The sequence below is a fragment of the Staurois parvus genome, unplaced genomic scaffold (genome assembly GCF_062004578.1).
Source record: "Staurois parvus isolate SC_StPar_1 unplaced genomic scaffold, SC_StPar_1.0 ptg000581l, whole genome shotgun sequence".
Lineage (NCBI taxonomy): Eukaryota > Metazoa > Chordata > Amphibia > Anura > Ranidae > Staurois > Staurois parvus.
The window spans coordinates 4,178,403-4,202,911 of NW_028318377.1; the positions used below are offsets into that span (position 1 = coordinate 4,178,403).

Sequence of the window (24,509 nt, forward strand, 5' to 3'; positions counted from 1 at the left end):
ACAGACCTGTACCTTCTTCTTTAAGAGGCTCCTCTGTCCTGCACTCATTACCTGTATCAATGGCACCTGTTTGAACTTGTTATCAGTATAAAAGACACCTGTCCACAACCTCAAACAGTCACACTCCAAACTCCACTATGGTGAAGACCAAAGAGCTGTCGAAGGACACCAGAAACAAAATTGTAGACCTGCACCGGGCTGGGAAGACTGAATCTGCAATAGGCAAGCATCTTGGTGTGAACAAATCAACTGTGCGAGCAATAATTAGAAAATGGAAGACATACAAGACCACTGATAATCTCCCTCGATCTGGGGCTCCACGCAAGATCTCACCCCGTGGGGTCAAAATGATCACAAGAACGCTGAGCAAAAATCCCAGGACCACACGGGGAGACCTAGTGAATGACCTGCAGAGAGCTGGGACCAACGTAACAAAGACTACCATCAGTAACACACTACACCGCCAGGGACTCAGATCCTGCAGTGCCAGACGTGTCCCCCTGCTTAAGCCAGTACATGTCCGGGCCCATCTGAAGTTTGCTAGAGAGCATTTGGATGATCCAGAAGAGGATTGGGAGAATGTCATATGGTCAGATGAAACCAAAATAGAACTGTTTGGTAGAAACACAACTCATCGTGTTTGGAGGAGAGAGAATGCTGAGTTGCATGCAAAGAACACCATACCTACTGTGAAGCATGGGGGTGGCAACATCATGCTTTGGGGCTGTTTCTCCGCAAAGGGACCAGGACGACTGATCCATGTACAGGACAGAATGAATGGGGCCATGTATCGTGAGATTTTGAGTGCAAACCTCCTTCCATCAGCAAGGGCATTGAAGATGAAACGTGGCTGGGTCTTCCAACATGACAATGATCCCAAACATACCGCCCGGGCAACGAAGGAGTGGCTTCGTAAGAAGCATGTGAAGGTCCTGGAGTGGCCTAGCCAGTCTCCAGATCTCAACCCCATAGAAAACCTTTGGAGGGAGTTGAAAGTCCGTGTTGCCCAGCGACAGCCCCAAAACATCACTGCTCTAGAGGAGATCTGCATGGAGGAATGGGCCAACATACCAGCAACAGTGTGTGCCAACCTTGTGAAGACTTACAGGAAACGTTTGACCTCTGTCATTGCCAACAAAGGATATATAACAAAGTATTGAGAGGAACTTTTCATATTCACCAAATACTTATTTTCCACCATAATTTGCACATAAATTCTTTCCAGATCAGCCAATGTGATTGTCTGGATTTGTTTTCTCATTTTGTCTGTCATAGTTGAGGTCTACCTATGATGCCAATTACAGGCCTCTCTCATCTTTGTAAGTGGGAGAACTTGCACAATTGGTGGCTGACTAAATACTTTTTTGCCCCACTGTATAGTCAAAAAAATGATGAACATTATGCTGTTATGAAGACTGAAGACCCAAAATAGCAGACACATCATTCTGGAGAAACACTATCCTTGTGGTCGCCAGAAACTGATATTGCCTGATACCCCTGGAAGCTGGAAATCACTGTAGTAGACGCCACAGAATGAATGCAAAGCATTCTCTGATTGGAGGAGGTGGAACAATTAGAAGGTGACGTCACGCTCTCCACTTTGTCCAATCAGTGAATGCTTTGCATTCCTACACTGGTGACAAATCAAACTTTCAGCCAGCAATGTAAACACAGGAAGTCAACCATTCTGCACCGGAGCCATTTTTCACTGCAGAGCGGCCAATTTCCTGTGTTTACAATGCCGGCCGCTCACCAAGAGACTTGGAAGCAAGTGGAGATCACTAGATTTAGCAGTGTCTACTTCAGTGTTTTCCAAGGGCATTGGCCAGGTATAGTATATACACAGTTACATTGGTCCAAACTGGACCAATATAACCACGTAAAAATATATCATACCTGGAATTCTTCATTATTATTATTGATAATAATAATAATAATATATTAATTGACGTATCTTCAAGTGAAAACTCCATATTAAATCAATCCATGGATTAAGAAATATAGGCAGCAGAGAAAATGTGAGCATGACCCACCCACGCCTGCCTCCAGAGTCTCTGTACGGGTTGATAAAGAGCCCACTCAGGAAAAGAAGGGGCTTGGGCTAAAACTACAGGAAAGCTCAAGCTTGGGATTTTAATGTAAGAGAGAATGTTTTTCTGTTTTTACTGAAAAGAATTGCCGCCTATGGATTTCTATTTTAATTTCTCAGCTTGAATTACCCAGATTTCTGACAGGTTTGCTTTGAAGAACAATTATATTAGCAAAAATGTTTTCAACCCATATAATGGCCATGGCTCCAATGTTCAGAAGTAAAAAAAATATATTATTATTAAGCCAAACCTTTTTTTTTTCTGGTTTTGGATAGGGTATAGAAGGGTTAGAACCTTTGCTGAGTTTTTATTGTTGTGTTTCTGTTGGCTCCAGAGCTGAAAATAAAGTTTAAGTTGTCTACACAGCAGGAATATGGGGGGGCATTTGTTGCAGTGGCAACTGTCCAAATGGGGCATTTCCCTTAATTTGGAGAGCTTTCCTCTTACTTCCCATTGTGACTACAGGACAGAAAGTGAAGGTAATGTTTCTTAATGTGACAGGGCTTTCACCAATTTCCTACTCTATCTGAAACTACTGTAAAGCTGAACCCCAGACACATTTTAATATATTCCCCAATAGCCACAAAGGATATAAATCCATTTTGTGTGCACCGATTGCCTTTGCAAACCAAGTTATTATCTTGTAAAAGTAGCAGTGAAATCATAAATGTGCTGTACATAGCCTGTGCAGTACAGGCTGCCTGCAGAAAACTACTGGAGGGGGTGGAGACCAGACCAGTCACCCTGCACATGGAAAGAAAACAGAAGTGACCGGTCTTATCACAGGAAGCCACTGCACAAAGTTTAACACAAGATTACTGCATAGATGTAGAGGAAATACAGTACATAAAGCGTATTAAGATTCAAGTAAGAATACACACACCTTTTGAATTTAGACAATAATTGCATAAAGAATCCTAGAGTTTAGCTTAGAGTTATTAACAATGGAAGACTGAGCAGAGAGAGAAATCAGGGGCTGCCTTTGCCAACCTCCTCGTGGTAAAGCTAGCTGCCAAAAGATCTATGATTTTATTACTGTGTTTTTCAGCACAGCTTTAGGCATAAACATTAATGTTCTGGTCAGCTAAGCATCCATGTTTATTGCTACATAGAGTGCATAAGAGGGAGGAGGACGCAGAAACCTTTACGGTCTGTTTTCTTGGCATTTTTTCACCCTTTCCAATCTCGATTTCCCATCCAACTCCTGTCCTGAGACCTCTTGGATTAGAGTGAGTGCAAGTGCTGATGGGCATGATACTTGGGCTCAACCTGACTGAATCACGTATCTCACATCTAGGGCCCCTTACACTTCAGTGAGGCCATAAAAATTTCCCTAGTGGACCTTCACTCTGGCTCTTTAAACAGGACTTACCTGTGTTCGACCTCTGAGCAGTCTAAACACTTCCCTCACCCCCCTGTGTGCAAAATATCAGATTATGATAAAAGATTGCCATCATGGTTTGATATCTCTATAATTGCTGTTCCGTGTTTCACTAAAGCCTAGTACACATGATCAGAAAACTGTATGAAAAATACCGCTTTTAAAGCGACTGTACGATAATCTGATAGTTGGTGCACAGCATTCTCTTACGATTTTCATGTAATCAACACGGTATTTTTCTGAAAATACATTACATCACTTCTGAATGTTTATTCTGTTGTACAAGAATTTTCAGAATTTTAGTAACCTCTTTTTCGATATGGACACTAGTATGCAAAAAGAAAAACAAACAAAAAAAAAACCAAAAAAAACAGACAATCGTTCATCCGATATTCTCATCATGTGTACGGGGCTTTGGCAGGCCATAGATATGAGATGATGTGATTTTCTTTCCTGCAACCCGTGGTTAAAAATCGTTTGATTCTCTCATCAACACAGTCAGTGTTGATGGGGGAATCCCTTACACGGAACTATTGTGTTCTCCCAGCAGGAAGGGGGGACGCGGGGAGCCATCTCTACCAGGAGAACACAGTGATTATTGCTAGTGGCTATAGCCACTGAAAATAATCTCATGCAACTATCCAACATGCTGGTTGTACCCTAGTTAATCGATGGATTGACTTAGGTAAAATCAGCCTGCCCGTAGATGGTTTGAATCTCAGTGGGTACCTGCTAAACTGGCCGAGATTGGAACCATCTGTGGTCGGCGTTAGTCTTACTGCACTGAATAGAATTCTGACATTGCATACAGATCATCCCACTGTGATGTTTGATATGTTGAGCACTAGACTGATTCACTTGATACCTTGTGAGCTTGTTTGATTAGGGTACTGATTTTGTCAAGTATGAAGCCAATCCTTTGAAAATAGAAGTTTACTCTAGTTACTCAATGAACATGACAGACATATACAGACGTACCTTGATAAATGCATAGCACCATGTTTGACTTCAGTCTGCACTCCAGTTGTCCAGCAATCAGCATTGGAAATTCCCTCAATTTACCAGTGACACCATGCAACTCATGGAGTCATTCAGCTCTCCTTGTGGTATCTACATCTTTGAGAGCATCAGGGCACAGAGGACGGCTTTCCCAGACAGGCTTTACAATCACATGGCGTGCATAGCATAGGAGACCTCAGTGACACCATGAGTTGCATGGAGTCATTGGTAAAAGGCTGGCAGTTTCCAATGCCGATTACTGGACAAGCAAAAGTAAAACATGGTGCTATGCATTTATCAAGTGTCATCTTGGGGGATTAGCTCAGTGGTAGTTGTGTTTTCAGTGAGTCCATGCCAGTCCAAATTGTGGGTTTTAGGGCTTGCCAGCCCACTTTTATTTAAAGAAAACAAACCGTTCACAAAGCGGTAACCCATGTGATAGATTTTCCTCAATACAACAGACAACGAAAAATACTAAGCCACTTGGCTCACTCCTCAGCAGCTCCACTGCTTATTTCAAGATCATTCAGATCCGTTTCTCCTGACCCTCTGGGCTGTCCTGGCTCACTCAGACTTTTAGTTGCAGGCCCTTAATCCATGAGACAATAGGGATCACTTGCTGCTCCCTGTAGCCACTGTAATTCCAGGTGTCAGCCTGGTCAATGCAAACGTGCACTTTCTCCTCCCTGCAGCACCGGTCCACTCCCTGGCCTCTCAATATGGGTTCTCCTGACACTCCGGGCTCTCGCACTCCTCCGAGACTCACAGATTCCCTCAGTCCCCAGGACTTGCCTAGTCGCCTTAGCTCTCTTAACCTCCCAGATGCCCTCAGCTGTTTCAACTCCCTCAGTCCTGCAGGTAGGGAATCTCTCTAACATGGAGTACTGTCTCCTGAGTGGGGCACCTCTCCTAATAGGAGTACGCCTGTCTCCTGGCTGGAGAGCACACCTCTCTCCTGATGGGAACACACATCCATCTCCTGGATGGAGCTCTGACGTGCCTCAAAATGGGAGCCCTGAGCTATAGTCAGATCCTTGCTTATATTCAGTGTGCACACCCTTACACTCACACAACCTACAAGTCTCCAGTAAGACCTGGACATGGGTTTGAAGGCTTCATCCAACCGAAGACTCTTTGAAGCCTTTGGACTCCAGACCCTGATTTGTGATTACAAAAACAGAAAAAACTGAATACCCGGTTTTCTCCTCCGTCACAATAATCTGGAGCCCTGCTCTCGTCAATAGCGTGAACCCAGTGTCATTTTCCCTATATTCACACAGTGGCAGGTCCTCGCACTGTCACACAAGGTGTTATATTGCCTGCCTAATGTTCATAGAATTATTCTAGGGTGACCTTCCATTTTAATGTTAGATTTGAAACTTCTGTAAAAAATGAGAGGTTCTAGTTACACTTACCTACTTTTTGGTTATACTGGGACATCCATCCAAAAGAGTTCTTTGGAGACAAAGAAATGTTGCTACATACTTTATCTAAGAAAACCAACTATGTGGACTTTTTTTTAAGTTTTATTTAAAAAACAAACAAACAAACAAACAGTGGCCTATTAGCAGTTCTGTGTTTTTTCCTGGCTCAGAACTGTTTGGCTATGATGCTGATGAAGTGATGTGAATACAATTTTTTGTATTCTACATCGACATGTGGCTGACTTTTATATACAGTAATAGTAAATAAAGGCACGTGTCCACTGTTGCTTAGTAAAAATTACACAGGAGTTATAATATGTGACCAACTTAGATGAAAACAGTGCTTAACCTCTTCCCGCCGCCGCTGCCTCCTGGATCAAAATGCCAGGAGGCGGAAGCATTCCAATCGTGAGGCTGAAATGCGTCAACTCACTGTGTTTCTCACTTGTACATTGTGGTTTCTACAATAACAAAAAATTTTAAGAGTGGGAATGATAGTTCGTATCACTTCTATGGATTAATGATTCCGATCATGTGCCCACTGTGATTGGCTGTTACAGCAGTCATGATTGGAAAGATCCCAATTGCAAGTATGTACCAGGAACTTTATGTTACAGGATAGTTGCTGTGCTGGGAGCGCGCTCTCAGCACAGTAAACGGTTTAAAAAGAGATATATACAGTATGCGGCCACTCAGGGTTTAAGCCCACCCGCCGAAAGGCCACATATATGAGCCACATCAGCAGGAACAGGTTAATAAATGTGCTTTTATGTTTTTCACAACTCCAAAATGTGCTGCCCAGGTACTCATGGGGGTGACCCATGGGTTTAAAAATCTGGACAAATGTAGAGGAGAGCAATATGGTAAAAACAACAGAGTCACATTCACAGACAAAAAAAAGAACCCCAGTGTAATAACTATGTACATAAGTAAAATATGTACACGTTTTTATTGGATTTTCTGATACTTTCAATGCTGTTCAGCTAGTCCTGTGATACACATGCCTCTTACACCCTGCATACCAATGAAGATCGCTCTAATATTTTCCAGTTCAGCTGTGCAGTTTCATGGATCATTTCACTGCTCATCAGACCTGTTCTGATGATGACTGACTATTCAATGACCTTTCCAGTTCAGCTGTGCAGCTTCACGTTGCTACTCAGTGGACATGTTCTGATGATGACTGACTGCCCAATGACCAATCAGGTGGCAATAGAAATTGCAAAGTTGAACCACAAGATAAGATTGTCACCTACCTGGCTCTGCTTTTTAGTAGGATTCCCTGGATCACAAGACTGGATGAACAGAATTACTACTAATGTTAAGCTTCAACTGTGCATTTAGCGGTTAGCCTGGTGCCTTAATTTATATATAGAAGTCATATGCAGATTTAGAGCAGGGGTCTCCAAACCACGGCCTGTGGGCCACATCAATCCCGAAGTTGATGTGTACAGATTGAGGAATCAGCTCAGATAGTCGCCACTTCTCTCCCCAAAACCCCCTCACAATCTCCAGTGCAAGTTCCCCTTGTTCTCCGCTGTTGACTGCTAGGACTGCCAGCACCATAGCAATCAATGACGTGCTTGCCCCAGCATTCACAGGAGTGTGGCACTTCCTTTCCACACCTGCTCCACCTCCCGGCTCTCATCCTGGTACTACACAGCTATAGGCATGCTGAAAGCCTAATTACACTGGTAAGTGGATTCTGAAGGAAGAGGCTCTGATGAGGACACTGATGTAAGGGGACATCTGATGGGGGACTTTGATGGGGACCCTGTTTTAACAAGGGCTCTGATGAGCGTCCCCCCAACTATAATGGTGACTGTGATGTAAGGGAGGGGCACTCCTAGGACACACTCTTAGGGAGGTTCGGGTGGGAACACTGATGTAAGGGGAAACTAGTAATACGGACTCTAATTTTCAAGTAAGGACTCCTAAGGCAGACTCTGATGTAGGGGTGACTTTGCTTTACTGAAATTATTTTACTTAATCATATTATGCCGATTCCAAAAAAAAAACAAAGATTCATATAATACATTTTCATTCACTCCTTTATTCATTGCTTTATAAAATTGATTTTTTTTTTGCCCGTGGATATTTTTCAAATTGGCAATGTGGCTCTTATGTTGAAAAGTTGGGAGACCCCTGCTTTAGAGGACTGTCTGTCTTACCTGACTGCATCCAGCCTTTTGTTCTGTCGGATCAGTTCAATGAACTCCTGGATCCTAAGGCTGAATTCCAGGCAACTCTGACAGAGGAAGACAAAGTGAGAAACGACTTAAAAAGATAAAAACTGTGTAAGAAAGCCTTCCTTCCAGGCTCGATGTAATCTCCAGACACTATTACTTATGGCTGGTGCTTCAATTTCTAACAATACACCACGAAAGAGATGAAAATATTTTAGAAACCAATAAAACAAAATGGCACAGCTGTAGGAAGGGATTACCCGAAATAAAGAACTATCAACATTCATTATGGGCACAGATTTCTCGAGCTTAAAATACCAGAAATCAAGACCATCAGTTAGAAATACAAGAGCTGAACCGAGACACCGGAATACAGAAGAGAAGACATTGCACTAAGATCTTGTGTTGACGGTCAAATACAACTTGACCTGATTTTGGGATGCTTATGAGATTATTCAGATTTCATTGACAGGTTCATTGGATCTGCTGCAAACTGTTTTTGAATGACCATGAGGATGGTAAGGGGACAGAAGCAATTCTGATGAGAACAAAACACTGGTCCTTGGGGTTGTTCTTGCAGCATTTCCTCTGACTTGGGTGGGTTTGCTATGAATAACTTAATGAGTCCCTGGCGCCAGACCATTAATTTCGACAACACCTTTTCCCATAAGATTATATGTGCATTAATGAATTTTATACATGTTATCTACCTGTAAAATCCTCCCTTGTATAGACATCGAAAAGCCCAGAGACTGCTGCTGGGTACCACCATCTTAAATGTGATGTCAGCAGCCCTAAAGTGGTCACTCAAATGACACTTGTTTACCCATCTTCTTCTCCCCCAGCTGCTACATAAACAGCTATGTAGGTAGGTGAAGTGATGAGGAGCTGGGCCATCAAAGACAGTCATTAGCCATTTTTGGAAGAGAAGAGGAATATGACGTGCAAGAGAAAGGGGCTGAGCTGAAGAATTTGATGCTTTCTCGAGTGACAATCTCCTAGCAAGGTCAGAGCCACATGACCAGTAGAAATAATGTTTAAGGAAAAAAAAACCCAGCAAGTAAGCATTTAGAATTTTTGATGTGTCTGTGCTTTTAGTTGCAAATTTTAAGTTGTTGACAGATTCCCTTTATATCTTTAAAGTAACCCTATCAAGTAAAAAACAGGGTCACAAAGCTCTCCCTTTTTAAAGCGGAGCTCCACCCAAAAAGGGAAGTTCTGCTTTAAGCCTGTGTCCCCCGCTCCCCATTAAGGATTGGCACCTTTGGGGAGGGGGGGTACCCAAATTTGACAGGTCCCGCTCCCAGTTACGCTGCGATCGCCTAGGCAATCGGAAGTGGAGGTTGTCCTCCCTCCCCGTAGTCTTCTGGGACACAGGACAGGTCCCAGAAGACTACAGGGCCATTCACAAAGCGCAGCGCTTCTCGCACATGCGCAGTGGTCACCCAACTGTGAAGCCGCAAGCTGTCACAGCCGGGTGCCCACACTGAAGATGCCAGTGACGGAGAGAAGACGTCCGGTGAACCCAGCGGTGGTGAGGACACCACTGGACCAAGGGACAGGTAAGTGTCTGTATTTTAAGTCAGCAGCTACAGTATTAGTAGCTGCTGACTTTTATATTTTTTTTTGTTTTCAGGTAGAACTCAGCTTTAAGTTAATTTTATTTAAACCATTTAAAACTTTATAATCAGGTCTTTTAAAATAAAATATTTTGTAACAATGTGTAAAGTGGAACTTCACCCAGAATGGGAAGTTCTGCTTCTTTGCATCCTCCCCCCTCCTGTTTAACTATTGGCACTTTTTGGAAGGGTGGGGGTACCTGGATTTGACAGGTACCCACTCTCACTTCTGCTCAGACCACCGCGGCGATCTGAGTGGAAGTTTTGGCCCCCCTTCCTTCCCCAGCAGCCTTCTGGGACACATCACAGGTTACAGAAAACTGTGGGACCATTCACTAAGTGCAGCACGGCTCACACATGTGCAGCGGGAACCAGCTGAGAAGCTGCAAGGCTTCACTACCAATTTCCGTTACTTAAAATGCTCGCGCCGGGGATCAAAAGCAGATTGAAGAATCAGCTCGGGTGAGGACAATGCTGGATCCTTGGACAGGTAAGTGTCCTTATATTAAAAAAAAGTCAACAGCTACAGTATTTGCAGCTGCTGACTTTTTTTTTCTGAAGGAGAGTGGAGCTCCTCTAATATTTAACATTTTTTTATTCCTGTGCCTGCACTGCACGGGTTAACTGCTCATTTATTTCTAGGGGAAAGGACATTGGTGATATCCTCACCTGATCTGCCATTCCTCCCTGCACAAGACTGGTCCCTGCACCCCTAAGCTTCAGCAGTCTTGAAAATGTTTTTTTTTCTCCCTTGCAGTGGTGCTGTTCCTGCACTGCATGGGTCAACTGCTTGTTTTTTCTAGGGGTGAGCATAAAATTTATAATCGCCTGATCTACCGATTCTCTGGAAAACCATGCTCCCCCACAGTCCATTGGTGGACTGTTCCTGTCTATGAAGTGTGCTCTGGGCATGCTGACATCAGGAACAATCCACCGATGGACCGTTGGGAAGCGTAGGTTTCCAGAGGATCAGGCCAGTATAAACTTTGTGCTCACCCCTAGAAAAAACAAGCAGATGACCCATGCAGTGCCCATGCAGCAGCCTGAAATGAAGACAGACACAGTTTTTGTTTTATCCAGCTGTATTTACACAGTGCAACCTATAACATCCAAGTAAAAAATATAACACCAACATGTCAGAAAACATTTAAAAAAATTCAAAAACAAAAAACACTGAGTTGGAAAAAGGATCACCCCCCTCCTAAACTCAATCAGGTGTAGCTAATCACCTTCTCAATGGCACACAAAGCCATTTGACTTTTAACTGTGATCAGCTGTGGTCATTTGATTAGCTCAGCATGGAAAGAGCTTTCCTGGAGCATTTCAGTCCCTGTTAGTGCAAATGAAGCAAATAATCAACTATGGGTGGCAAGGCACTGTCAAAAGATCTCCAGGCTTTAGCAATGCCTAGAAGCAGAGTGAAGTCTATTATTAAAAAGTGTAAGGTATTTGGTACAACACAGACCCCTCCCTGGATCAAGATGTCGCTCCAAACTGGTTGACAGCCAGGAGGAAACTACTCAGAGAGGCTATGAAGAGGCCTACAGCACCTCCGAAGCAGTTGCAGGAATTTATGACAAAGAGTGGTTATTGTGTGCATGTGACAACAATATCACAAATTCTCCACAAATGTGGCTTGTATGGGAGGATTACAAAAAAAAAAAAAAAAAAAAAAGCCACTCAAGAAAAGCCACATGCAGTCACAACTGAGCGTTGCCAAAACATGCCTTAAAGATTCTGAGGCCACATGGAAAAGGGTGTTCTAGTCAGATGAGATTAAATTGAATGATATGGCCTCAACACTAAACTATATGTCTGGCGGAAATTCAATACAGCTCACCATCAAAATCACACCATTCCCACAGTAAAGCATAGAGGTGGTAATATCCTTATATGGGGGGGGGGGGTTTCTCTGCAGCAGGGACAGGAGAACTCGTCAGAACAGAAGGAAAAATAGATGGGGCAAAATACCGTCTTGAGGAAAATCTCCTGCCCTCTGCCAGAAAGTTGTCAATGGGAAGAAAGTTTACCTTCCAACATGACAATGACCCAAAGCAAACAGCAAAAATGACCACACAGTAGTTGAAAGGGAAAAGGTGAATGTCTTTCCATGGAATAGTCAAAGCCCAGACTTAAACCCCATTGAAAATCTGTGGAATGACGAAGACTGCAGTCCACAGTCACCATCAAATTTAACTGAACTTGAGCAGTTCTGCAAAGAAGAGCGGGCAAATACTGCAAAGTCTAGATGTGCAAAGTTAGTAGAGACGTACCAAAACAGACCAAAGGGTGGAATTAATGCAAAAGGTAGTTCGACAAAATACTGACACAAGAGGGTGATCCTTTTTTCAGCTCAGGGATTGTTTTTTTATTTATTTATTTTTTTCAATAATATTGAATCTGGAAGCAGCAAGCAAGAGGCAAGTGAAATACGTAAATTTACACCCCGGTGATGCCCGAAGACTCCTGGAATTGATGATGCCAATATCCCAGGAGTCTATGGGCAATACCTGTGATGTCAAATGCCTAGGCAGCCAAATGTGAAAGCCACTGGAGGCTTGAAAAAAAATAAGATATTTATACAGGAAATAAAACTTGGAATATCCAAGCACAGCATAACGTGGGCTCACAATTACAATTATGACTTGTAAAATTGGGTAAAGATACTCATGCAGTTCAGTTTAGTTCGTTTATATCAGTTTGCAACATCTGTCTTCAGTTCAGTTTAGTTCATATCTGTTTACGTCCACAAGACCGGAAGAGGACCGGAAAAAACCTTTTCTGTTTTTTCCTCGGATGTGAGAAGATATAAGTGGACCTATGCCCATTTGTCCACCATTAAACATACATTGTGGTTAAGTCTGGATCAGTCTAAACGCCAGTGTGAAAGGGCCCTTCAATTACAATTCAGTGGGGTTTTTTTCTATACCTGTATTAACCACTTGCCCTCCTGAGGATTTTCCCCCCTTCATGACTAGGCCATTTTTTTGCGTTACGGCGCTGCGTTATTGTAACTGACAATTGCGCAGTCACGCAACACTGCACCCAAATTAAATTTACGTCCTTTTTTTGCCACGAATTGAGCTTTATTTTGGTGGTTTTTGATCGCCTGTGCGTGTTTTAGTTTTTCACTATAAGCAAAAAAAAGACCGACAATTTTGAGGAAAGAAAAACAATATTTTGGATGTTTGCCATTAAACATGTCCAATAAAAAAAATGTAAAAAATCAAATTTTGGCAAATTTAGGACAAAATGTCCTCCATTACATGTCTTTGCTAAAAAAAAAAATCCCAATAAGTGTAAATTAAATGGTTTACGTGAAAGTTATAGTGTTTACAAATGGCGGTATAGATGAGATTTTTTTTTTCCCTACTAGGAATTGGTGCGATCAGCGACATTTAGTGGGACTATGGAGGACATTCTGACACTGGGGGGGAACTAACTTGCTGTCACCGACACCCCAGTGACACCAATACAGTGATCAGTGCTAAAAAAAGCATTGACACTGTACTAATGGCACTGGGCAGGAAGGGGTTCATGTGAGGGGCGATCAAAGGGTTAACTGTGTGCTGGGAGTATTTTACTAGGGGGCGGAGGGGGGTGTTCTTCACTATAAGCACACTGATCAGGATGGCTGTACTGTGCACAGCCATCCCGAGCAGTGTGCTCGAGCTGACAGGGAGGAAGATTGTTTGTAAACAAAACAATCTTCCTTCCCGTCGGAGATGCTCGGTAATCACCGGGCGCCAGCGGCAACTTACCATCCAGGACCACAGCCATTTGCGGCTGCGAATGGCTGTGCAGGTAGGGCTCGTGTGCGCCCCCTACCCGGAAATGCAAAAATACATGTATATACGTGATTTTGTGCACAGGTGCCGCCCTGTAGCAGTATATCTGCTATAGGGTGGTCCTTAAGCGGTTAATATATGTAACATTTTAAATGTCATCTTTACATAAAAGGACAGCCATTTTGGCCCATAAAAAGCACAGGCCATACTTCTACTGACCACACACATGTCCCATCCCCATGCTGGGGACAGCTCAGATCTAAACAAGCCAATAAATCAGCCCCGAGAAGCCTTACCTTCATTTTCCTAAGTCTGGATTTGTTATCATGGCACCAGGCCAGGCATGTCATGGTTTCCTGTCTTTCCAGAGATTCCTCCACTTCCTTTGCAGTCAGGAACATTTCTATATTCACTAAATCCTGCAAAATAAATTAAAACATACGTGAACAAGTTACAACAATTCATCCAAAGTTATTTCTTTTGGTTACATTTTTTTTTCTTAGGAATTTGTCTCAGCTTAACTATTTGGCTTGTTTACACTTGGTTTTGGGAAAGGGGGCATAAAAACATGAAGTTAAGTCACATCTCCCCATCCCCTTGAGCTGCAAAGACAGCGGACAGGGGTGTACACAGATCAGCATACATATTTACCAGCACACCACAGATCTTCAGATAACATCCAGAAAGATTTTATTGAAGAATGATCACATCACAGCAAGAAAGTCCAAAATTTCAAAGCCATGTAAGACGCCTTTGTCAAGCGTGGGATAGAGGGATCCTGCATGGCTCTGAAATTCTGCACTTCCTTTTAGATGTTGCCCAATCCAGGACCATGTGTATTTGGGATATTGACATTTACTGACCCCCTTAGGCTGCAAAAGCAGCATAAAGGGCTGTAACACAGGCCATGGCTGCAAAGCTTTGAGACAAAAATGATCACCCCATTGAATGGGGCCATGCCGCAACCGCATGTATTTACAGGGTTAAAACAGGTGGTAAGGAGGCCCACAACAAAAATGACAGTTGCAGCTCAAGGCTCCACCAGGTCCTCTTGCATGACAAACCGCTAGGAGTGCCAGCAAGGACAGAGCTCGTCTCAGCACTAAACATCTAGTAGGGAACAGAAGTCCTAAGTGTCACACATCACAGCACAACCCTGTAAGATGGTTATGACAGCCTCAGCCCGGGCTCCAACCAGGGCCATGCCCCCCAACTCATTTAATTCTGCTCCTGGAGCTCAATCATGGGGATTAAGCACAGGGGGCAAAGTGAAATGAGTTGGGGACTGTGGGCCTGGTTGGAGCCCGGGCTGAGGCTGTCATAACCATCTTACAGGGTTTTGCTGTGGTGTGTGGCTTTTAGGACTTTCTTTCTCTACCATGTGGTAAGGAGGCAACATACTGCCTCCTCAACACCTTTGAAAGGCAGTCTAACCATGAACTGCTTTTTAGAGGCACGGCAGTGATAGTCCCATGAGAACAAAGGATGTCCGATTGGCTGCACTCCAAACAACCCACTTTATTGAACAAAGATAAAACCAATACAGAGAGTGGAATTACAGTGGGAGACTGGCAGGTAAACGCGTTTCACATTAAAGACCGCGCTTATTCATTACCACAATGAATGGAGTAGTGAATAAGCACTGTCTTTAGCGTGAAAAGCGTTTAGTTGCAAGTCCCCCACTGTATTTCTACTGTCTGTATTGGTTTTATCTTGGTTCAATAAAGTGGGTTGTTTGGAATGCAGCCGATCGGACATACGTTGTTCTCATCTATGCAGCACACGAGCTGGGCTAGCACCTACAGGAGGTGAAACGCGTTTACCTGCCAGTCCCCCACTTTGTTCTCATCTATGCAGCACACAAGCTGGGCTAGCACCTACAGGAGGTGAAACACGTTTACCTGCTGGTCCCCCACTTTGTTCTCATCTATGCAGCACATGAGCTAGGCTAGCACCTACAGGAGGTGAAACGTGTTTACTTGCCAGTCCCCCACTGTATTTCCACTGTCTGTATTGGTTTTATCTTGGGTCAATAAAGTGGATTGTTTGGAGCGCAGCCAATCGGACATCCTTTGTTCTCATCTATGAGCACACAAGCTGGGCTAGCACCTAATGGAGGTGAAACGCGTTTACCTGCCAGTCCCCCACTGTATTTCCACTGTCTGTACTGGTTTTATCTTGGGTCAATAAAGTGGATTGCTTGGAGTGCAGCCAATCGGACATCTATGCAGCACACGAGCTGGGCTAGCACCTACAGTTGTGCTTGGAGATTAGGAGTCTCTCTACCTTGAGCAGCTGTAAACATATAAGTCATAGTCCCATGTTGCAGATAGGCAACTCTGCCTCTAGCGATCCTGCCACTGGTGATTGGCTGCAATCACCAGTGACAGGACTGCTAACAAGTGGCTTGACTGTCCTTATGGAACCGCTCTCTTGCCTCGAGTTTTGGATGCGTTCGGAGAAGAGATTCAGCTGCCTCAGTTGGCAAGGGGCTTCCATAGGGACAGGCAACCTCCTAGCAGTTCTGATGCTGGCAATGTTGTCACTAATCCGCCCGTTTGACATCAGCCTTAATCTGTGCTATGGAGGGGGAGGGGGGCAAGGCAGAAGGCAAAGGCTTTTGTCCACAGTACACCTGTGACTGGGGGCTCCTCGGGAACACACAAAAAAACCTGAAAAATAATCTGAGTATCTGCATGCACTGTGTGCAGTCTGCTTTTACACTGCTGTAAAATTATTTCCCATAATTGAAGTTCCAGTAGGCAAAAGCATGAAAACCTGTAATCTGTAATTTGGCATTTGAATTTTTTTTAATTATTATTAAGTGGTTGAGAGGGGTTGGGATAATCTAAAAATCACTAACTCAAATCTACAAATTGTCACAGTGTTGGTTGGTACAAAGGTGCCTGTAGAGCATACAGAGGCATTGTCAATGGTAGTGCTGTGCATGTACTTCGCATGTGAAATATACACCTGCCTGGAGTTTGCATGTTCTCCCTTTGCCTCCATGGCTTTCCTCCGGGTACTCCGGTTTCCTCCCACACTCCAAAGACATGGTGGTAGGTTAATTAGATCCTGTCTAAATTGGCCGTAGTTTGTGTATGAATGTAAGTTAAGGATCTTAGATTGTACACCCCTTGAGGGTCAGGGATTGATGTGAAAGTACAATATGTGTGTAAAGCGCTGAGTAAATTGACGGTGTAATATAAGTACCTGAAATAAATAAATAATCTGATGCCAAGTATATTCTAATTCCTCATATATCATCTCCTAAATGCATAACACATTACCTGTGTGGTGCCCAGTGGACAGCTTCAATACCCTGTTTTTTATAAAGAGATTTGGATTGAGAACTTTCAGCACTGTCAACCTGGTAATTCTCCGGTCTATAGGACAGCGTTGATATGCAGAGGATGATAAGGAGTGGTCCTAGTTGTTGTTTTTTTGTATTATCTTCCACATGTGTAAGACTGCTACATACATGGAGATACAACAAGGCCTGTTTTCACAGAAAGGGTTGTTGTTAAGAATGACTTTGTAGTTATTTTAGTGATCAGTTCAGATGTAAATAGTGCTTTGCAGAATTCTTTAAATCTCAGATTGTAGAGGTCTTCACACAAGTCTGCCAGTGGCTCTGTGACCATGAGTCAGTGACTCCAGGGCTGGTAGGTTAACATCAATATGTTTGGTTTTATTCCATGGTGAATGAAATGCAGTACAATAAAAAGCAGCTGTTCAAACGGATGAGCTGAAGGATTCAAGTTAACTGTATGCAGGAAGTATCTCTGTGCTCACCCTGGTTTGGCAAGAAACTCAAATTCCAGAAACGGCAAAAAAAAAAAAAAAAGAAGAGCTGAAAGACCCAGGAGAAGATGAATGCACAGGGAGGGATGGAGTGCAGATGGTTCATCGGGCCCTCAGCTGTACACTTGCCAATAATCCGACTCCAACATTAAAATGAGAACAGCTCAGTGACCAACACACAACAAAGAACACGCCAAACATGCTGCCGCCCCATTATGGATACCAACCTAGGAGTGTCAGAATTCTATTCATCTGCATCTTTTATCAAAAGTCAAAAACCGACAAGTGTGTCTGAAGAAACTATCTGGAAATATTTGACCTCTTAGATACTCCATGCAGTTCGGCCCATGTATCAGTAGTGGTGTTGCTGCTGGTGGCAACTTACTAGTGACAGGATGGCTGCTAGCCTCTGGTGTGATGCATGTGGCCCAACAGTACTTGTCCTGCATTCTATAATGGTGGGAATGGGAGCATAGACTTCTTGTAGTAGTCTCCAACCACTCCAATAGTATCTTCCCAGCCTCTGAACATCTCCTTTAGTGGGTCCACAGTTCATGACAGTCACCTCATTACATATACTGAATATTATGTATGCGCCATCCACCCCTTCCCTTGGTGATGTCAAGGTCCACAGTTGGGGCTCCCTACATCTCAGACATTGACCATCATTGCTACAGCAGGTGCTGGAGTCTACAGCTGGCAAAGACCAAACTGGACACTGGTTATGCTGTTGCTTCGTACAGAGCTGTCAAGCAGAACCTAAATGTATATGTAGTACTTTCCTTCATGTGTATTCCCAGATTCTAACTAAAGTTGTCCATAGATGGACAAAGTTCAATCCAGTTATAGCCAATTTCACTCAAGGGAAGTAAATCTAATAAATCGGCTTCTCTCGAATGGAAATGTTGGAAAATGTTCCTTTGGAGGAGTCCATTTGTCAGAATACAATTGCACAGTGGGGAGGATTCCTCCATCTGGAATTTGTTTATTTTCGATCAGCCCGATGGATAATCAGAAAACAATCCAACTATGGCCAGCCTAAAGTGACACTTAAGCTTCGTTTTTGTTTTTTTCTTTTAAATATCAAACATGTCTATACTTACCTGCTCTGTGCAGTGTTTTTGCTCAGAGTAGCCCCAATCCTCTTCTTTCTGGGTTCCCGCTGGTGCTCCTGGCTCCTCCCCCTCACAGTGCCCCTAGGGTCAGTTGCTTGCCCTGGGGACACCGCTATGTGCTTATTTACACACACACACACAGCTCTCTCATTGGCTCACTGTGACTGACAGCGGCTGATTCATTAAGTAACCTAATTTTTGTACTACTGAGCATGGTCAATAAGGACCTGTTCACACTATGTGCAGGTACTTGCATATTTCCTCATGGATAAACGCAGGTAATTGCAATGACACACAAAGAAATAATTCACATTCACACCATAACTCTGCGTTTCACTGCTTTCCAGAGCTCTTTCCAGACACATATCAGGACACAACCCAGGACAGCATCTTCAGGACAGAGCACCTAGATGTGGGACTGTCCTGGTAATGCAAGCTGTTGGGGACAGTTGCCATGTACAGAATAGAATGTTTTTTTGTTACATGCAATGTGCTAGGTGAATATGTGAATTTGCTGGAAAACTAAACTACTCCACATTATACCCCTCTACTTTTCTGGGAGTGTCTATTTACACTCTGTGCTGGCCTAGCTCCTGAGCCCCTCCCCTCCTCATATAACCCTTAATGGAGCTGCCAGGAAAGGAGTGAAAGAGTAGAGTGTCACTTCCGAGGCTACTAGGGCTGCTGACATCATATTGAAGATTGTGACGTCCAGCAGCAGTCTCGGGGTTTTTGGATTTATACACAAAGGAAACTTTTATATGTAAATATGCATAAGATACAATAATTGTACATATAACCTCATGGTAAGAGGTAAAGTTAAATCCTGTCCTAGCCCACACCCAACTCAATTAAGGCTCACCCTAGTGTGCCTCCAAAGTCACATGATTTCCTGTGCAACTTGCAGTTAGATTTCCATGTAACTTTTACACTCTATGGCACTCAGGTTGCAAGAAAGTCGCATCAACGTAGTGTAGAGACTTTTTGCTCTACTTTATTTGCATAGATTGGAACAGGTGCCATTGAAATAAATGGGCTGTGAACTGTCATGCGACTATGTGTTCAATGTCGCATGGAAAGTTGCACTAGTGTTAATGGAGCCTAACCTATCCTAGTCCCATCTGATACTTGCTCAGGCTTGTGAGTAACCTATGGCTGGCGCAGCACAGGACTCTAACCCAAATGTGCACATTCAATGTTCAAAGTCATCATATAAAAAACAGGCTGTGAAAAGAGGCGCGCCATCCCACCAGGGAAGCACTATGATAGCACTAGCCCCTAACGTTTGTATCCCCTGGTCTACCTGCACTGTATGTCAGATGACTATTTTGAATTCACAGACAGTCAAAGTCTAAGTTCAGCAAAAATCTAAAACATAGAAATCAGTACAAGGGAAAGTTAGTGTGATGTGTCCCTTGTGCTGATTATTCCTCTTTTACCCTAGGTTCAGACCTATGTGTTTTCCACAGCGTTTTGCAGAAACGCAGTACAGTCCATTTAACATGATTTCCTATGCGACAGATACACATCTCCACGTTTTCACATTTTGCGTTTTTTGGAAAGGGTCAGGGACTTTTTTTTAACACGAAATGTTGCGTTTTTGGTTCCATAGACTTTATTGGGAACGCTGCAGAAAGCATGTATTGCATTTTTGTTGCATTTTTGATGAGTATTGCATTTAAAATCTGCCTAACAAGAAAAAAAAATGCAAATGCAAAAACACAATGCAGAAACACATCAAACACAACCTGCATTGGTGTGAACCTAGCCTCAGGAGAAATCTTCCCATCTCTTGATGAGAACTCCTGACAGCCCTTTAGTTATATTAACCACTACAACACTGGAAGATTACAGTGACTTGAGTGGGGGGGAATGAGCGGGGGGTGTTGGGAAGACGGGTTAGAACATTGGAAGATATCTCCTAAAAAAAAGGAAGAAGAATCAGTAGAAGGGATACATCATCCGAACTGTAAGTTATGTCCCCTGTGCTGATTTTTATGTTTTTAATTTTAGCCAACCTTAGGCTTTAAAGTGGTTGTAAAGGTAAGAAATGTACTTACCTCAATGCTTTCCCTGCATTAAGGTGAAATGTCCCAACATTTGTATCGCCCCCTCACTTCCCTCATACTTACCTGTGTCCTTTCTCAATCTAGCACTGTGCCTGTCTGTACAAGTGTTGGTCTCAATCGGTCTCTCCTCTCACAGGCCACAAAGGCCATTGGCTCTTGCTGCGGTCAACTAAATCCTGTAAGGAGGGAGTGGAGGGGCAGGGCCAAGCTGCACTATGTGTGTCTATGGATGCCCACAGCCCACAAGCACACCCGCATAGCAAGTAGCATATATGGTGGCACACACAGAAGAGGAAGAGCCAAGAGTGCTGGCGGGGAACCCCAGAAGAGGCGGATCGGGGATGCTCTGTGCAATATCATTGTGTGGAGCGGGTAATTAGAGCATGTTATAAGTAATAACATGTTTAACCTCTTTGCGCCGGCGCCTTCCGGCCCTTTAAGAGTTTCAGAAGCCGAGAAGCGGGCGGGGTTTTAGGGTCATGTGACCGCTGTGATTCAGCGTCACGCCGGTCATATGATCAGAAAAGGTCCCAATCGAAAGGGGAGATCGGGACCTTTCTGTGAGTCACAGACATATGTGTTGGGAGCGTGCAGGGCACGCATTCTCATCATATGTTTTTCTAATTGCACGGAAATATGCGGCATGTCGGCGTCAAGGCCCAGATGCCGAGAGGCCGCTTATTTGCGTGCGCTCGGCATCAAGGGGTTAACTCTCTGCATATATGAAAGACACAAATGAATGCAGCTCTGTAATTCTGTAATTATAATTGCATCTAAATTTTTCTTTTTTTAAAGCAAGCAGTTTAAGTACCTCAATTTAACCTGACATTAGACTTTTGGAGTCCTTGTATAGCAGGGCTGTAGTGTGAAAGAAAAAAGCAGAACAAGGAGCCAGAGTGCTGACAAGAAGCATGCTATAATTGGAGATAGTAGAGTGACAGAAAGATGGGCTAATCACTGTGCTGCTTCTGCTTTCACGGTCCAATGACAGGCTAGGGCGGGCCCATGACAACCTAGGCTTAAAGTGTTACTATACCCAGGACCCGGCATTCACTATATCTGGTCTCCCCGGACCCTGCATTCACTATATCTGGTCTCCCCGGACCCCGCATTCACTATATCTGGTCTCCCACAGTACACACAACATGGAAATGCAATTATTTTAGTAAATATAAACTGCTAAATACCTTTTCTCATCAGCAGTTAGAGCAGTCTTGTGACTTCAATCAGTGTTCAGCAGAGCACTGGTTAAAGCTTGTAGAAGTTTTCATTCTTCTCTTAGAGGATGCAGAACCCCTGACCTCTATCTGGGCAGAACTGATTGGCCCTATGCTGATCACATGCACTCTCCCAAGTATAAAAAAAAAAAAAAAAAACCTCTCTAGCAATACACACCAAACTGAGCATGTGCAAAATGCCTACCATTCAGTCTGTCTTATCAGGAGATAAGAGGTGGTCACTTGAAAAAGGGGAGGAACAGAGAAGTCAGGATCAAACAGCATTTTTACACAATGCAGAGGATTAACCCCTTAGGCTCCACAGTGAGTATAACAAGCATACATATACTGACTGATTTTACTGTTGTGGGTTTAGTAACAAAATAGGAAGTGGGCTGAATTATGCTGACAATCAGAATGAGGACATCTAGTGACAGAAAACAGTACTGCAGTGGAATCTTTAGTCTGACCTTGAACACTGCAGTAAAGCTGGTTTGTTATTGCCCACAGAATGGCAACCTCCAATATATGGAGTGAGTGCAAAAAAAAAATGGGAGCTTTCCCTATTTATATATTACAGGTACTTATATAGCGCCATCAATTTATGCAGCACTTTACGTATATATTGTACATTCACATTAGTCCCTAACCCTCAAGGGGTGTACAATCTAAGGTCCCTAACTCACATTCGTACATACTAGGGCCCATTTAGACAGGATCCAGTTAACCTACCAGCATGTCTTTGGAGTGTGGGAGGAAACCGGAGTTCCCTGGAGGAAACCCATGCAGGAACAGGAAGAACATGCAAACTCCAGGCAGGTGGTGGCGTGGCTGGGATTCGAACCAACGACCCTAGTACTGCCAGGCTGGGATTCAAACCAATGACCCTAGTACTGTCAGTATGGGATTCGAACCAACGACCCTAATACTGCCAGGTTGGGAATCGAACCAACGACCCTAGTACTGCCAGGTTGGGATTCGAACCAACGACCCTAGTACTGCCAGGTTGGGATTCGAACCAACGACCCTAGTACTGCCAGGTTGGGATTCGAACCAACGACCCTAGTACTGCCAGGTTGGGATTCGAACCAACGACCCTAGTACTGCCAGGATGGGATTCAAACCAACGACCCTAGTACTGCCAGGTTGGGATTCAAATCAACGACCCTAGTACTGCCAGGTTAGGATTTGAACCAACGACCCTAGTACTGCCAGGTTGGGATTCAAACCAACGACCCTAGTACTGCCAGGTTGGGATTCAAACCAACGACCCTAGTACTGCCAGGTTGGGATTCGAACCAACGACCCTAGTACTGCCAGGCTGGGATTCGAACCAACCACCCTAGTACTGCCAGGTGGAAGTGTTAACCACTTAGCCACTGGCCTGCCTATTGGTTTAGTCAGCAAAGACTTCTTCCACCGATCTTGCTTGTTTACATCTTCCTCTGGTACATACTGAGAGTGTCACTAACCCCTGATAAATTGGTAGGCTGGACATCACGGAAAATTGCATGGCGCCCAATACGACTGACACCACAACACCAAAGTGATGTCATTAGTTACATTCAGAAATTGACAGGCTGCTTACTCATAAGCCCATAAAATGGATACCTGTCAATCAATCAAGCAACACACTGACAGGCTACACTGCCAAAAATCCTGGCTTACCCAACAAAATGTCTGGCCCTGCTAAGCTGCCCTTTAGGCGAGGGGAGCGCCCTGTAAACGTCGGCAGCTAACCGGCACACCGCATTTCTTGAAGTACCAGCGAAGGGAAGGAAGCGGGGCGTCTTCAAGCGAGCGATGAACCTGATTTATTTTGAATTGGCATCCACAGAGCTTATTTAGAACCGCATAAATATGTCACGCTGTGACAGTTCATTCTTCCAGGGAAGGAGGAGGTAAAAAAAAAAAAAAAAACCTCTGTGGGGAGCCATACAATTCAGTGTACTGCAAACACAATAATCCAGTCCTGAGAATGTTTGTATTAACATAAAAATGAACTTGTTCCAGCACATTTAAAGTGGATGCATTTCCGAAGGCGCAGAACTAGCAAACGCTACAATTGAAATATTCTGAATATGACAGTTATCCGGAAAAGCTCTGGGGGTGAATAAAGACGCAGAGCATGAAGCACCATTGTCGGCTCTTAATGAAATAAAAAAAATTAATACGCAACAAAAGTTTCAACTGTCATCTCAATGGAAATGCCCTGAGTCAGAGAAGACGACTTTCAATGCTGCGTACAAAATATCCTGTAAGCTTTGCTGGTTTTAATGTCTGTCATTTAATTACAGGACGGCAATAGGAATGAGAAGAATAGAAAAATCCATCGTCAGCACAATAATGAATACAGGCCGACACGCACGTCTTTATCGAATCTTACATCATAAAATCTCCTAGATTGTAAGCTCTAACGAGCAGGGCCCTCGGTTTCCTCTTGTACCAAATTGTATTGTAACCAGAGGCGTCCCTAGGGTTGGTGTCACCCGGTGCGGTAACACGTGGTGTCACCCCTCCAGAGAGGAAGGAGCTGTGCCGGTGTAGCGATAAAATGAGTATCCCGTGAAGATATGTATCCCCTGAGCAACTGCGCATGTGCCGCTTTCAGAACGAAGAAGCCGATCACCGTTCTGCGACTTTAGCACAGAGCTGCCACAGTTAACCCCTTAAAGGCTACAAACCGCTGAAGCTGATCCCGCGAATCATTATGCGTTGCAAGATCAGCTAACCCCGTATAGGTTGAACCCATTCACTCATTTACTCCATCATTATATTATGCCTCGACTACTATAACTCCCTCCTCATCAGCTTACC

General features: G+C 43.8%; 1 protein-coding gene across 1 annotated transcript in view; it reads right to left on the minus strand.

Moving 5' to 3' along the window:
• MAEA (macrophage erythroblast attacher, E3 ubiquitin ligase) overlaps positions 1-24,509 on the minus strand; it is a 163,423-nt gene that overhangs the window by 33,531 nt on the left and 105,383 nt on the right. Inside the window, exons 4-5 of the mRNA XM_089692282.1 lie at positions 13,784-13,906; positions 8,066-8,142 (exon numbers count right to left, since the gene is read on the minus strand). Of these exons, the coding sequence (XP_089548408.1) occupies positions 8,066-8,142; positions 13,784-13,906 (200 nt within the window). The remainder of the gene's footprint in view (positions 1-8,065; positions 8,143-13,783; positions 13,907-24,509) is intronic.